This window comes from Ictalurus furcatus, chromosome 18 (assembly GCF_023375685.1).
Source record: "Ictalurus furcatus strain D&B chromosome 18, Billie_1.0, whole genome shotgun sequence".
Classification (NCBI taxonomy): Eukaryota; Metazoa; Chordata; class Actinopteri; order Siluriformes; family Ictaluridae; genus Ictalurus; species Ictalurus furcatus.
This window is the reverse complement of record NC_071272.1, coordinates 19,671,285-19,688,858: the sequence shown is the minus strand read 5'-3', so window position 1 is coordinate 19,688,858 and position 17,574 is coordinate 19,671,285. Positions and strand designations below refer to the sequence as shown.

Genomic DNA, 17,574 nt, shown 5'->3' with positions numbered 1-17,574 from the left:
GCTCTGACTCGGCAGTACCAGGAGCCAGTCAGAAGGAGAGCGCGCACACTGCAGAAAACTCCAAGTTTTCCCGGAAATACACCATGAAGTATCACGCTTCTGGGGAAAACCGTGTTTATAACCCTGCGACATCAGATTATTCGGCCATCGTGGGGAATAAACAGTATGGTTATTTTGCTATGCTGAAAGCTGAGGAGGCACTTGCAAGCTACCTCCCTCCATCAATGGCAGCAAAATCAGGGGGGGCGGCTCGAGTGTCTTGCAGTGACCCTCAGACACAGACCTTTTTGGGACAGATCATATCCTCAGTACGATGGAGTGAGTATACTTATTCCCACAGCGTGAAGCTCACACAACGTTGAGTTCCCTTTGAACGGGAACGTTTGTTTTACGCATGTAACCCCGTTTCCTGAGAAGGGAATGAGACGTTACGTAGCTTTGTCACACTGGAATATGCTTATAATTCCGTCTTCGCTTCAGACAAAGAGAAGCTGATGGCGGGGTTTACAGGCGCGTTTTATGGTCATGCAATGACCTGAACGTGGCAAGCCATAAATTAGAGTCATTTTACACAGACTTCAAACTCCGATCACACGTGGAAGCATTCCCACAGCGTGAAGCTCACACAACGTCTTGCTCCATTCTCAGGGAACAGGGTTACATGAGTAACCCAGACATTATATTAAACGCTTTAGCTTAAAAACAATGGGTTACTCTTAAACAAACAATGTAATACTATCTCTAAATAATGTTTCGATGGATTTTTTTTGTGTGTTGTGAAATAATGATTTAGTTAATTGTGGCATAAACAGAATGAGTGCTGCAGCTAACAGCTATATATATTACTGATTAATCAGCCCATTATGAGTTTGATTTATTGAATTGGTGAATGAAATGGGCACGATTAGTCTGTCAATAATGAACATCAAATATGGAACATTGCTCTGCGATGGATTGGCACCCTGTCGAGGGTGTACCCCGCCTTGTGCCCGATGCTCCCTGGGATAGGCTCCAGGTTTCCCCGCGACCCTGAGAGGATAAGCGGTATAGAAGATGGATGGATGGATGGATGGATGGAAATATGTAACATTGTACATAATGGTTTGCTCAATATAGCCAAGGTCTCAGGCTACTGCTGGCTCAGGATGAGTGATATTGTGCATGCACTGTCCAGAAAGTGGCTATTGAACAGAAGACTATTTGCAGGTTGGTAATTTGTCCCTTTCACAGTAGAAGAAAAACATGGACGCCTCCATGAAAGTGTGGGTATGTCTCAACCAGCTCCCTAGTTCAGTAGATCATGAATCAGTATATCATGTATATGAGTTCGGGCACTGCTAAGGACCGTGGCTCACTACACATTGGGACACTGATAACTCAATTTTCCGCAACATGACTACGTATTCACATTGTAAAACGTCACCAAAAATAAAAAACATAAAAATATTTACGTTTTATATGTCATATAAATTTGTTAGCTTAATCTCACATATTTCTGTCCTAATATGTCCAGCAGGATCACAGGCAAGCCAGTGGATTAAAAAATTTCCAAAGAAATACTCTCTAGAATGTATATGCCCCGCCCCCAGGAAGCATGTAGGGGCATATAACAGTTTGTTAGCAGTAACATGATTTGTATATGTGTTTTTGGATATGTGTGCTCCCATGCATTGTTCCCTTTTCCAACCATCCCTTGGGTGAGGAAAAAATTGTAGGAATTTATTCATGTGGAATTTATGAAAAGTTGGCAGTTTTGTGACACGAAATCTGCAGAGGAACGTTTTTCCAACCAGGGGCTGTACAATGTAGGAATGTCATTACCTGTGATGAAGTGATGGAGAAAGCAATTTTGTCTTTGTACACTGCTAGAGCGTTTCCATTAGTAAGAGAATGTAATGCTGTCTATCATTGAGATGCATCAGATGCTTCCTGATGACGACCCTGTGGCTTTCTGTTAAAAATAACCCCGTCATATGTCGCAAATTTAATGCAGCAAAGAAATCAGTGCATTGATTGTTTTTCATCTAAAACTTAGGGGGTGGATTTAACCCTTAGGAGTGATGAATAGTTTTAAAAATCTTCTTAGTTGCTTTCTGGATTGAAATGTTATTTGTTAAATGTTTAATTATCTATGTGTTGGAGCAGCTAGCTTCACTGGCTCATTCTGGGGCTCCGTGCTGGTTGGTGTGATGATTTAGAGCTGTACAATTGCCAAGTGGAAAACCAAGAGGCTGCCAATCTTGTGAGTGATTGTAGCATGGTGTAGGAGTTTGCTGGGTTTATGTAGGGTACACACACATACACCAAGAAGTTGAAGAAATCTGTCTGATCTGTTGTCTCTTCAGTTGAAGGGTTCTGAGATTGGAAAATGGTTTAGTGTCAATATATTGCATTACTTTCCTGACATGGTGAAACGGCTTAAATTCCATCCCTTAAGCAACATTTGGTGCTTAGGAAGTCAACAGGACACCCTGTGGACTGAATTTTCAGCGCAATGCAGAATAGCAATACAAACTGAGTGTCTAGTTCAGCTGAAGGACAATCTCCAGCAGGGATGAGGATGAAGGGATCAGCTAGTAAGCTGGAGATCTGAGATCCAGCTACTTCTTATAGTCATAAAAACCCCCAGCATGCTGAGCTCCTTAGGACACTAGCTCTGCGTTAAAGTTCGGATGCTTTACAAAAATCAGTTCAGTCATAAAGGAAAGTATGGCACCATTCCAGAATATTCTCTGCTGATTTTTTTATGCTATCAATAAAGCTTAAAAAAGAAAATGAAACCTTTTACATGATCATTTCTACAGTAACTCATTCACAGTGCCTTGTATGGTAGACAATTTATATATACTGATTTAAAAAAATCTGTTTTTATTTAACATAGAAAAACGTTTAATTGTTGTGTTGAAGTTTTCTGTTTTACTTAACATTTATGGAAGGAGTCTCCAGTGTCAGTACTTTGTAACCGAGGTAAAGCTATAAATTTAAGTTTTCTGACACAGTAAAGTCTTCATGACAGAGGAGTTTACACTTTCTTTTATAAATCCTTTCTCCGTAACATCACAAGCTGCGGTTTATCTTATTATCCTTACCGTATTATCTTCATGAGAGAGAAAATCAAGGGGCTTTTAAGAAGCCAATTGCTTATAGCTGATAACAGGAAGCAATTTGTTTTCATGGATGTTCCACAGCGTTTAATGTAACTGGATACAAAGTATAATGTACTGCTTTTTAATTTATTAAAAAATTGCAATAGTTGTCAAATTGCTGTGGTATAAGAGACAGCAAACACTTCAGGACACTTCAAACACACCCGAGATTTCTTCCATAAATATTATATACTTGTTATATATTTACTTATTAGTGAATGTACAACTCATATTGTCAGTTAGTTACTTATTAGAAACTTAGTAGGCCACGTTTTCAAGCTCATGTTACCATCCACTTTGATTGATTATTTATTATGAACAACCCTTGTTTTTTTTTTGTTTTTTTTTTTAAAGCATCCCGTTAAATTTAAACTAATACACGATTATTTTATTCTGACTGGTTTTAGTGATAACTTGTAGACTACTATCCTCATTACTAGCCATTAACCCAGTAGCCTTTACTCCATTTAAACTAGAATTTATAGAAAATTTTTTGAATTTTTAGAAAACAAGCATTTTTTTCTTACAATCAGTCCCTCCATGATTTTGCGATCCCAGAAACGAATGCAAAATCAAGAAAACTCATGTTATGTTCAGAGGAGCTTGCAATTTTTCAAAATTAACGCAGATTTGGACCAAGACGCATCATGTGACATCATCACATTCAGCCTAAGCAGTCTTCGATTCAAACACGAGTACAGCTAAAAGGTCTCATTTACTTGGTTTCTCTTAAGGTTCTTTTCTTTGCTCCATGTGAGAGAGTTTCCCCTTCCACTTTCACCCTCATTTCAGACACTGATGATGTTTGTAATGCTGCTTCGAGTCTGTATATTTTATTGAAAGCTCTATTTTAAAATTCTGTTGTCTTGTTTTTTTTCCGTTCCCTGTGTTCCTTCTGAAGCTGAAAGCATGAGCGCTCTGTTACTGAAGTCCTCCTGGCAGCGTTTTTACAAAGCCAAATAATAGTCATGAATAAATGATCAGTAATGGACATGGGTGGAAAATTGAGTAGTTTTGTGAGTGCAGCTTTCCCAAAGCAGAGCTACAGCACGCCCACACTTTTATTTCTGGCAGCAGCACAGTGTCTCAGACACACAGAGTCGGTAAGCAGCAGTGAAAATGCTCAGACATCCCAACGACTTTTCCTGTGAACATTGATTTGTCTGATTGCTGCTGTTTGGTTTTATGAACAGCTCCCATCTGAGCCTCAGGCTCAGGAGTGGATCTGTGGCTCCTTCTTACAGGGGCATGCTCATTTAGCTCTTATTGATGGACTTCTGCTTGACAGCCCCTGTAACTATTCAGTGCATTGAATAATTCCAATAAACTTTGTTCGATCTTTTTCCTGAAGCTGAAACACGAGGTCCTGCCTCTCCACCTGTCCAACGTGAACCGATTCCGCCTTCTGGAGGAGACGAACCGAACCCTGAAGCTTGAGGTGGCCACACTGAGGCAGCAGAAGCAGCTCTACAAATCGCTAGTGAGTTTGAAGAACTTTACATTGCAATTCCTTTTGGTGCTTTTTTTTTTTTTGCAAATATAAAGAAATCTCCCCACCACACTCCATGTTTTGATCTTTTTCCTCCTCGTCAACCTTCCTGATTGTTAAGTCCTTCATTTTAACATCATGCATTCGTTTAATCAAACTCACACAACTGACAGATTAACGAGATGGGGCCCTTGAAAAGCCGGGTTCCTGAAATTCACAGTATACTGACCTTTTGAGGTTTCCTGAATTATGACATCTGATATTTTCTAGCATCAGGTTTTTGGGGACCCTCTCAATTTTAGGGGTCCATGCTCGTTCCTGCATCGTTTGTCCTGTAGCTACACCTCTGTATGTGTTAAAGGGGAATGTAAACCAAAATGACAGCGAAAAAGGAGGCTAAAGGCTTTTCCAGGGTCCCAAGTGACAAGTGGTGTGATGTTGGGAGCCACCGTTGCCCTGGCAACCGTCCCACTATCAGGGCAGGGCAGACGGGCGATGGGAAACCGACTGACCGCAGCGGTGCATGCGGTCACAAGCTTTAATAGCTGCAGGAAAAGTGATGTGACATTGTTATGTGGCAATGTCTCTGAATCTTCCTGCGTCCATGTCGTGAGTTCAGGTGTAGGAAAGGACCAAAGTTGCATTTATTTATTTATCCTATTTAATGACCTTTACGTGCATCTAACAAGGAGACATATGCCTTCATAAAGAGAAAAGAAATATATATATAAACATGCCCTCCATTAATATTGTCACCCTTGGTAAATACGAGCAAAGAAGGCTGTGAAAAATTGTCTTTATTGTTTAACCTTTTGATCTATTGCTAAAACAATTCACAAAAATACTCTGCTCTCCTGGAATTCAAACAATTGCAAACATAATACAGGCTTATTAAAAAAAAAGAAATCTTTGTTGAATATAGGTGTGCACCACCTATTATCACCCCTGTGAATTCATATGAGAAAAATATATTTGAAGTATACTCATTGCATTACATATACATTGATATTTTACATTTTTTTAGTACACCTGGGTACAGGACTAGAAACAGGAAATTGTTCAACCATGACTTCCTGTTTCACAGGGGTATAAATATGAGGTAACACATAGGCCAAATTCCCTTAGTCATTCATAACAGTGGGCAAGACCAAGGAATATAGCTGTGAGGTGCGGCAAAAGGTTGTTGAGCTTCACAAAATGGGAAGTGGTTATAAGAAAGTAGCACAAGCATTGAAAATGCCCATTTCCACTTTTGAACATGCACCATTTGATTGCATTTGACAGTGGAAACATAGGATTATGGTTGGGCAATAATTAAGAAGTTCCAGTCAACTGGAAATGTTATGAATCAACCTGAAATTGGACGTGTGTCTATATTAATGTTGTGTCCGAGTCCACCTTTGTCGAGTTTGAGTCGAGACCAAGTCCTTAACCAATTGAGTCCAAGTCCAAATGGGGCCGAGTTGGACTTAAGTCTGAGTCCTTAATGGCCAAGTCCGAGTCGAGTCCGGCCGAGTTCAGAAAGCAATTAAACTGAAAAAAGATTTGGAATTGAAATAGTAAACTCAACACTGAGCTGTTAAATTAATATTTTAACCTTCACAAACCAATGGCAACATAAATGTAACAAAAAATACCACTATTACATCTTGCACATTGCCATTTAATATTTTTGTCTCATGTCATCAGCACCTCAACTAGTTTCCTATCAAAAAATGGTTTCAAAGAAAAAAAAGGGATATAGAAAAAAAAGGGATATTGAAGTATATGTTGAACTTTTATTATATTACAAGTGTATGAAAATACAAATGAACCTGTTTTGTTATTGTATCACACTATATTGTCCTCCAGTTCGAGTTGACATTTCAATTATTTTATGCGTCTCCCCCACAGTTATATAGGCTGAGAGAGAGAGAGAGGACAGAGTAGAGTTAGATTTAGCAGCATGTCATAACAACAAGCTTCATGCTTTATTACTGCTTTTAATCCTTCTATGAATGAAAACAACTCATTTCTGAACACAGCTCTGTTCTTGTAACTTTTTTAATTTTAATTCCTAAAATAATAAGAAAAAAACCCTATCAGCAGGGTTTATGATATTTACTACGTTTAGAAGTACATTTCACATTTTATGTGAAATTCAGACATTCATTAATTTCTTGTTATCTTAATTGTATGCTGACACACACACACACACACACACACACACACACACACACACACACACACACAAACACACACATACGTCTGTATGTTTGTATCTGATTCCATCAATATGTTTCACAACAATAAGCCACCACCATATTTAACATACTTTTCCATATGGCTACCTCTCTGTGTGTACCAAAACCACCTCTGGTGTTTATTGCCAAAAAGCTCTATTTTGGTTTCATCTGACCATAGAACCCGATCCCATTTGAAGTTCCAGTAGTGTCTGGCAAACTGAAGACGCTTGAGTTTGTTTTTGGATGAGAGTAGAGGTTTTTTTCTTGAAACCCTTCCAAACAACTTGTGGTGATATAGGTGACTTCGGATTGTAGTTTTGGAGACTTTCTGACCTCAAGATACAACTAACTTCTGCAAGTCTCCAGCTGTGATCCTTGGAGATTTTTTGGCCACTCGAACCGTCCTCTTCACAGTGTATTGAGACAATATAGCCACATGTACAATTCCAGGTTGATTCATAACATTTCCAGTTGACTGGAATTTCTTAATTATTGCCCTGATGGTGTTAAGAAGGTACTAATGATTCCACTAATGTACCTGTACATGAGGTGTACATAATTGAAGTTCTGGAATCTGGAATAAAAATTGATTTTAATTGGGATTTTATATCACTGACCAACACACACAAAAAAAATCCATGAGTTTGAAATGACAGCTGTGAGTTTTTTGTGGTACATCTAAGGGTTCTTCAACTGTCCCACTTTGGGAACCTGTAACAGCTCTATGTAGAACCGTACAAGTGTTTCCCTATTAGAAATGGTTTTTCCACTTATGTCCATACTCAATTTGTATATCTGGATCCTGAAGTGTAGATCAGAGACATAAAATTCCACACCACACCTCATCTAAGGAGACATTGGCCAAACATTTTAAATTTTTTAAAAACTTTTGAGCATGCAGCATTTGATTGCATTTGACAGTGGAAACATATGATGATGGTTGGGGAAGTGTGTGTGGGTGGTAGGTGGGTACAGTGTACAAATCCTTTGTTTGAAATATGAGTGTGGAAAATGATGAGCATGCAAAACTTGGCTTACATCCAGACTTAATCAAACGCTGTTGTTCATAAGATGCAGTAACGAATCACTTTTGAATCACGTGTGATCTCTACATCATTTCGGCTGGTTGCCAGGCAACCTGCCATGACAGTGTGGAGAGAGTCACTCATTGCTGACGGATGACCTTGTGCCTCTTCCCACCCTTTCTGCCGTCACGGTGATACCACCACCGAACAAACAGTGGGGCGCGGTTGAAGCCTTGTTGGTGTAATTGGTTGGAGGATAATAACAGTCATGAATATAATGACAGTACCTGATAATTAATAGAGACTAATAATGGTGGCGAGAGAGGAGCAGTCTAGTTAATTAGCAAATCCAAACAAACGCTTGAGTTGAGGGCTTCAGGATTCTGCAGTGCGCAGGGCGTGAATGTGGACCTGGACGTGAAGGATGAGGGGCTGAAAGCATGATTCGAGCTCTGGGCTGCTCCTTCCTGATAGAATTAGACTCAGAATTAGACTCTGTGTTCTTCCAGCAGACCCAGATTGCTCCTATAACCTTATTATCCTCTCCATCGCATCGACTGGAGGAGACGTTTAATGCAGCTCTGTTCCAGCTCTTCGGCCATCTTGGCTCTGACCCCCTGCATCTCTGATCGATCCATTTCTTCATGAGTGAACTCAGAAACTGTGTTTGTTCACGGAAGGTTATATTATACTGACTCCCATCAGCAGTCATATTTAACATTAAAGTTAACAATACAACCTTTAACCACCTCTAATAACCTTTTTAATCAACATGGGTCATGTGTTGCAGGTCCCCAGGTTTTATTCCTTTTATACAACAGAAATTTGCCAACAATGAAAATTTTAAACAATTAATTAATATTAAAGAATGCATGACATATCATACCTATTATCCATATACAGTTACATTCCATGCAGTGCAATGTCTGCAAAGCAAATGAGTTCCTGTTATCACTTACATTATAGCAGCTGTAAACAGTCATTTCCTCACCAGCCTCTCTTTTTCTCTCTTGAATAAGATAAAAAAAAGCAAGTTCTCATGTTACTGAGAAACCACAATGCATAAACCTCTCTGCTCTGAAGACTTTCCCATGTTGGAAAAACTGAGGTTACAGCTTTACCTCTGAGAGTGTTGACACTGGAGACTCCTTCCATAAATTAACAACTCTTTACAGAAAACTTTACCAAATCAACAGTCACACACGTTTTTTCGTTATAGATTTTATATAGATAGTACTATACAAGTGTCTGCGAATGAGCTCGTACTACAGAAACGATAACATATTTAAATGACCGCATTAATATAAATCTGTGATTTGCAGCTTCTATACTGTCAGAGCTGCTGCCATAGAAAATTATACCACAGCGTGGTTGAAGAGAGAGAGAGAGAGAGAGAGAGAGAGAGAGATGGGGAGAGAGAGAGGGAGAGAGAGAGAGAGAGAGAGAGAGAGAGAGAGAGAGAAAGAGATGGGGAGAGAGAGAGGGAGAGAGAGAGAGAGAGAGAGAGAGAGAGGGAGATAGAGAGAGAGAGAGAGAGAGAGAGAGAAGGAGATGCTGGGATGCTGGTGAGGGAATGACCATAAATGATAACGGGAATTAACTTGTCTCCCGAACGTTCTACAACATTAAATCTAACTATAAAGCGTTAAAAAGTATGACATGCCATACATTAATAAATTAAACATTGGAAAAATAGGCAAATCATTGTGATATAAGCAGAATAACACACTTCAGATTGTGCTGTTATACAAAAATAATCCAGAATTCAGAATTTAACTACGCTGTGGTATAAAGGTTTGTTAATTGTTATTGCAGCCTTTGTTAGCCTTTGCAATTCTGACATAGCCAAAACTTGCAATAGACAAATGAGCACTCTGGAGATTCTAACCAATCAGAGGCGATTTAACAGTTCTCTGTGAGAGTGGGGATCATTTGTGGCATTGAAACGACAAAAAAAAGATACAAATGAATAACCAGACCAATAAATATATATATTTTTAAATACCACAAGCCATGATGTAGTGATATAATCAACAACTTTGCTATTTTTTTACACTGCATTCGAGGGTGTATTTCAAGCCAGTGTCTCAAGGGTAATTTGTCCACATCCCATGACAGCACATATATTTAAGAGCCTGAATGGCCGCTGGGAATTCTGTGGTGACCTCAGTTACTCTGTGAAGCCATTTCCCCAATTGATTTCTGCCTGCTTCTTGCCAAATGAAAATGAATTAGCTGAATTTATTCCACCAAGTACTTGACAGTGTGAGAAGGATTGTGGACATGTAATCCTGACAGCAGAAATAAGTAGGGATTGTTTACTAACCCTCATATGTTCGCTATCATGTAGCACCAGAAACAATGATCAGGGCCAGCCTGTCTGTTAGGCTCATGATGGATCCACAGTGTTTTTTGTCCAGTGGACTGTGTTTGCTAACATCCAAAATGTACTTTTAAAGTAAATTGTGTGCTCAATGTTACTTTAAACCAACTCCATGTGAAAGTATGCTAGGCAAATAGCTAATCTACATATCCTGGTATTTGTTACTGTTTACAGACACTAAAAGGGCAGGATATGTTTTTTGTTTTTTCATTTATAGGGTGCCATTGCTTTTGTCCTAATGGAGGATCTAGTCTTATTTGCAGTTAGAAAGTAATTAGAAAGTTATTGTGTGTCTATGGTAGCCCACACGCTGCAATGGCTGAGCTGCATTACTGGAAGATTGAGGTACTCACTATTTAATTGTCATTTTGTCGTTTTCAGCTGTCTGCGAGTTTGGCCTGTTATGGATTTTTGATGGTGTCTCTAAATGCAAATCCGCTGAGCCATGAAAACTTATAAATCTGGCTGGAATTTGTAGTTTGGTTTGGTGAAAGAAATTCGTTACACACAATGGGCCTCATTAACAATGGGATTTATGTTTAAACCTTTCGTATGAACGTTTACACAATCAATCAGGTATTCATGAAAATCCAATAAATTTGGAAATTTCCTGACTTCCTGAGTGTGTGCAAATTTACGCCTAAGAAGACTAAAACAAATTTACGCATAAGAAGACTAAGCAATGTAAACTTTGTCTTGGTCGACTGCAGATCATATCATTTGCATGGATTACTGCACTTTTATATATGGGATATACTGTCAGGATTAAATTGCTTTTCTTATTATGTTTACAGCATTTAGCAGACATCCCTAATCACAACGACTTATAGAAGGGCGTTGCAGTCTTTATCAAAAACACACCCTCATTTTTTTGTCGTTTTGACATTTTGTCCTTTTATATTATTGCCACTAGTTAACGAACGTGAGCCAACACAAACTCATTGCATAAATTAAGACAAATAAAACTAATCATTCAATTATGACAAGAAATGGCACCATATAAATGGAGGATGAGTTACTCTCTCTGTGCATAGCTATAAAAAAAAAAAAAAAAGCCTCAGCTGAGAGAAGATTTAGCACTTGCTTGGTATTATTAATATTTTATATTATTAAATATTTTATTGGCATAGTAGTGAACCAAAATAATTTCCATGTCTGTTTTCAAGCTTTACCCTGATTGTTCATTTTGAGTCAAAAAGCTTCCGTTTCTGTTTTTTCAGGCTTTACCCTGATCAATCATTTCGTGCTCACAGCTGTGTACTAACCCTAACCCTAACTTTTTTTTATTTTTTTAGAGTTTTGTAGGCATCACTACATGCAAATGAATAATGGTAATTTACGGGTGATTGGTACTCATGAAAATACACACGCAAATACAAAGAAAATCAATGTTTCTGAAACTTTTGGAAATCCGGTGGAAATTCGTAGTTTGGTTTGGTTTACGTAAACATTTACACACAACTTTACTAAAAGATCGATAAATGAGGCCCAATGTTATTAAATATTTGTTAAATGAGGACCAGTTAGATACGAACTAACATTATGGCAATGTTGTTGTTGCTATCAACTAAATGTTGTCTCATTGAATTTGTGCCAAAAGTACTGAACGTAACTTTTCATGAAAGTTAAAGGGGCTAGCTTCTGAGGCCAAGGGTGTACTTGCTTTTTCCACAGAAGAACATCACACCTTTTGATATTTCTGCTGAATAAATGATAGTAAAAGCAAATTTTCCTTGTGGTTTTGTTCAAGTATATCAACTTCATTAATAAGCACTGTTTAAAAAATTGATCAAATGTTTGCTTGTCCAAATATGTCAAAAAAAGCCAACGATAAATTTTTTTCACAGGATTGTATACAGAGAACCGCATCCAGAATGCTTCCTAAAAATCGACACTGAAGTCTCCACTTTCAGGTCAGGGAGCTGTCCATCCAAATTTCTCTAGCCAGTGAGAGCACATCACTGTTAAACCCGCCCACATGAGAGATTTGGCAAACGCCAAGTTGCAGAGTGTAAACGAAAAGTTTGAAAGCGTAAATGAAATCTCATGTGGCAGCACATTCATAAACCATGATTAGCGAAAAGGAAGCTTAGAAAACTGTTAAAAAAGAATGCTGTTTATTTGAAGACCATGTTAAATTTCTGCCACAGAGTTCACTGTTTTCAGTTTCAGAGTGTTTTTCTTATTTCTCACTGTATATTGTCTCGAAAAGTTACGTTCAATATTATCGGCACAAATTGAATTCCATATTGCCTCAGTGTTGTAGGAAAACACCCAGAAAATCGGACAGGTTCTTAGACTCTTAGAACCAACGGTTACTCGAAATGTAACATTCAGAAAATGTTCTGCTAATTGAGGATTGTAAGTCGAAATTTGATCTGAGTCATGTTTTAAAACATGGTCAAGCAAACCAGCGTTAGATCACAGCTTCTGAACATCGCAAGAACCCTTCAGTATATTTGTAATGCAGCCCAATCTTCTTGGAACTGTCAGATACGTTACTGAACATTCTGATAACGTTCCCTTTAGCAGAGTGCCAAAAGGATTTTAAAATACAATCTGGTGGTAGGAAATAATTTCCTATTTTCATTCTTAGTATATCCGCTGGTTAGATGTCTATCATGCATCCAATATCCTTGGCTCACAGGTCGAGTAGTTTTCACCTGTGCTTTAGTCGTGCACGTGTTCCTTTCATATTCTGTCTTGACGGATGAATAATTTGCACGCCGTCCCAAAGTAGAATCACATTTCTACCACATTTCCTGTCTGTGACACCTCCTGTGGCAGCGCTGCAGCTGGACGAGAGTCGCGTATGGCATCGTTTTACACCTCGTCATGCAGAGCAGACTGCAGACTTTATGGGATTTCCCTCTCGCTCAGGTTCTCTAACAGATGCTTCCAGAGAGAAAGAGAGAGCTTTTCCTCTTCTCTTCTCTCCTGTCCTTTTTTTAGCTCCGTGCACAGCAAGTGAGTGTGTGAGCGGCATTAATCGGACTAATTAGGCACCCTAGTTAGCTGTGGTGGCTTTTGACACAGGAGGAGAAGGGCCATGACTTCACCCCCCCACTCTCCCCCCCACCCCCCGAGAAAGCTCATTTTTTTTTATCACCTCTCTCTCTCTCTCTCTCTCTCTCTCTCTCAGACACAAACACACACACACTCGGGGAGGTGGGCGGAGGATGCAGGGGCAGCCATGATGCACGGTGGGGGGAGCGCTGCAGAGAGAGAGAGAGCGAGAGAGAGAGAGAGAGATAGAGGAGGGGGGCGGCAGGGAGAGAGAGAGAGAGATACGCAAGCCCAGTACACTCTGACATTAACACACCCAGAGGAAGCAGCAGTACAAACGAGGAGAGAGGAAAGGAATATCCTCATCCATCAGGCAAGATGCTGTGGAGAATAAACTAACACAGGTAGACGTTTTTCCTCTCTCATTTTTCCACCTTGCTTTTATTTTGTCTATTTAGAAAAAAAAAAAAATCCTTATTGTCCATTTCAGCATCTGTTTCTGCAGCATGTGAGCAGCTCAGGATGAGAAAAAAATGCTCAAGTTGCCCTGCCCTTATATATAATTAATATATAGACATTTATATAAGTAGACATCATTCCTACTTTAGTGTGCATGATCTAAAACCCATGAACACACACTTCACTGTGGCTCGCGTGCCTCGTGTTTTGTATAGTGTCTCACGTCTGATCGATCGGCTCAGGGGATCAATTCTCGGACCCTTGTAACCCGAAACGTTTCACAGCATCTGTTTGGTTGCCATGGATACAGAGGAAACCTCCACTCCTGTCTCGTATTTTGTCTCAGCATACTCCTTCAGTACTCTGCCAGCTCTACATTTTTATAAAGGGATCATTATCTTCTTTTCTTTATATTTGGCTGCAAACTACATGAGCCTCAGGTGTATCATCAGTTCAGCCAAAATGAAAGGCATGCAGTGTTTCTTGATGAGACAGGGCATGCTTGGAGTCTGAAGTTTCCTTCTTTCTTATAGTCTTCGGTTTCGCATCACACACTCCCCTCACAGAGCCTTCTGAATTCTGAATTCTGATTGGTCTGAAGGTGTTGATTCATTTTCATTAACAGCAGCTCTCACAATAGTGCCGCTTCAAATCACAGGTTTAATATAAAAGCGCTTATTCTAATGTGTTATCATTTCTATAGTAACAGATTCACAGCGGACATTCAACATAATTGGACTGAAGAAAAACATGCACAACTGTTGCTATGGTTTAGTTTTCTGTAAGGAAATGTTTATAGGTCAGAGCTGTCTAACAGTCAGACGTAAAGGTATAACTGTAAGTTTTCCAACACAGGAAAATCTTCAGGACAGAGGAGGTTACACATTGCAGTTGCTCTGTAACTGCTTTTTTAGAGATAAAAATAGAGGCTGGTGAGGGAATGCCGTTTTATAGTTGTTCTAATGTAAGTGATGACAGGAACTTGTTTGACGGTCATTCCACCACATTATCTGTAACTATAAATGGATAAAATATACCAAATGCTGTTCTTTGCTGTGGTATAATAGAAATAAACTTGCAGTTATGGGTTGGTAACAGTAACTCCTCTTTAGACCACCCTCACACCACCCTCGGGATTTTACTGTAACAGAACCACACTGACTGTTTTATTCCTTACATATTATCATTAAAATCACGTTGGACCTTAAGCCACACCCCCTTCCTGTGTCTGACTGTCCCACACCCCCTTCCTGTGTCTGACTGCCCCTAAACTTCCTAAACTGAGGAAGAAAGTTATCCAGCTTAAAGACTTTTTTCTCTCTCTGTGACTTTGGCCTTTTGACCAAGTTTAACGATAACAGTGTGTCATACAGTATCAGAAAACGTGTGCAGTCAAATCCTTTAATATCAGCAGCCTTCATGAAAGAATAAATAACACATATCGTGATTTGGTTTTTAGCTTAATCAGATTAATGCTGTATAGTTTTATTCAAAAATAAAATGCGTATTAATGTAATTTTTTTTCTACATTACCCATTTAAAAAAGAAAATACCACTGATTATAAAAAAAAATAGTCTCATGATTATGATTTGTTGTGAAAAGAAAAGTATTTTTTCCAATTCTTTTGAATGGATAGTTTGAATTTGTAATTGTATTTTATACAATCCTGTTATTTAGAAGGGTGGCAATAATTCTGAAACTGACTGTGGGCAAGTCTGCTTAAATTACTTAATTAATCAACTTGATGGATGTATGATGCTAAACTGGTGGCTATAGACCTCCATTGTTTGTTAGCTACATTAGCCAAAGAAGTTTTGGATATGAAACATATCCCAACTAATTGACTAGTGCATTTAGTTTTTCAACTGAATTTGTTATTTTATGCTCTTTCCTTCCTAGGAACAATGATCTGGACTGATAATAATAATAATAAAAATAATAATAATGGCGGCTGTGGCTCAGGTGGTAGAGTGGGTTGTCCACTAATCGTAGGGTTGGTGGTTCGATTCCCGGCCCACGTGACTCCACATGCCGAAGTGTCCTTGGGCAAGACACTGAACCCCAAGTTGCTCCTGATGGCAAGTTAGCACCTTGCATGGCAGCTCTGCTACCATTGGTGTGTGTATGAATGGGTGAATGCTTTGGATAAAAGCGCTATATAAGTACAGACCATTTACCAATAATAATAATACTTTTTAACAGGCTTACAACTTAGGATTTTGTGTAATTGAGAGACCACACTGCTGATTTTTTTTTTTTTTGTTAGCAAATTCATGCCTCTGAGACCTATGGTTTCACAGCAAGAGGCACAGGGAGACAAAATGAGAAGATTTACAGACAGGAAGCAGATGGATAGAGACGAGGTCATGCAGAGTCACGTACTGTCATGAGAGTCTGAGATTAAAGGAATAGTTCAGCATTTTCTATCTTACAGTCTCTGTATTGCATGTGTAATGTGTGTGATTACTACAGACATGATCTTGCACTCCCTGGTTTACAGACAAAAACGAAACAAAAACCAGTTTACGACAAACTGACTTATAATGTGAGTCTAAGGGACAAATGTTCCATTGTTAAATCTTTATTTTAAACGAATCATGCAGTGTTTGTTTATAAATGATTCGGCCCTTTCAGAGAGGAAAGTTTTTTCTGAGGGAAGAATTTGTAGTTAATTCTGTGGGTATATGGATAACACAAAACCTTCGGGAAAGTGTAAAGTAACCAGAACTGCTTTTTACTTTTTACCCGATTGGTCCTGGATGTATACGGTACATGTGTGAGGCGAGATCGATTGCTAGAGGCGCTGATGGTCACAGTGAACATCACAGTGACGCGTTTGAGTGGTAGATAAAAATGATGTTACTTAATGTTAATGATGGAGAAGCACTGGTGGTGTATATATACAGAATCACCTTCTCCATCAGTCTGAGGTAGTGGTTTTCCACCATTGAACAACCCCAAGTTAATAAAACACTCATCTGAAAAGTCACATACAAACTCCACTCTGTTCCAATTCTCCACAGCCAAAATTGCACCGATAAACATATGCACTCACCGTCCACTTTAATAGAAACACGTGTACACCTGCTCATTTATGCAGTTATAAAACAACCTCTAGAGTTCCACAAAATGATGCGGAAAAACAAACAAACAAAAAAAACATTGAGTGAGCGACAGTTCTGTGGGTGGAAATGCTTTGTTGACAAGAGAGGTCAGAGAAACATGGCCAGATCGGTTTGAGCTGCCAGGAAGGATATATTAACTCATATAATCACTCTTTACACTCTTTACATGGTGAGCAGAAAAGCATCTCAGCATGCATAAAACATCAAGCCTTGAGCTGGATGAACTACAACAGCAGAAGACCTCAGTGTGTTCCATTCCTGTCAGCCTAAAATAGGAAACTGTTGATATCATGGGTGTAGACTCACCGAAACTGGACCCATGATAGCCTCAGATTTTTGTTCTTGGCTGACAGGTATGGAACCTGATGTGGTCTTCTGCTCTTGTAGCTCATCCACTTCAAGGTTTTATGTGCTGTGCGTTCCGAGATGCTTTTCTGCTCACCACTGTTATAAACAGTGCTTCTTTGACTTACTATAGACTTCCTGTCAGCTTAGAGCAGTCTGGTCATTCTCCTCTGATCTCTCACATCATATTGTATTGGTGTCCATAACACTAAGGGGCAGCTACTATTAGTGTAACACAATGGCACTATCTATAACTGTATCTGTTTAGTGTCCCAAATTTATGGATCTCTGTCTGTATTGAGATTTAAACTGGAAGTGGGTGTGCTCTAAACCAGAAGATTTGTTTTTTTTTTTGCCTCCAGAAACATTG

The 17,574-nt window shown here is 39.1% G+C and overlaps 1 protein-coding gene across 1 annotated transcript in view; it reads left to right on the top strand.

The window, feature by feature from the left end:
- Positions 1 to 17,574, top strand: part of rimbp2a (RIMS binding protein 2a) — a 73,817-nt gene that overhangs the window by 10,664 nt on the left and 45,579 nt on the right. Inside the window, exon 4 of the mRNA XM_053649435.1 lies at positions 4,498 to 4,626. Coding sequence (XP_053505410.1) covers positions 4,498 to 4,626 — 129 coding nt within the window. The remainder of the gene's footprint in view (positions 1 to 4,497; positions 4,627 to 17,574) is intronic.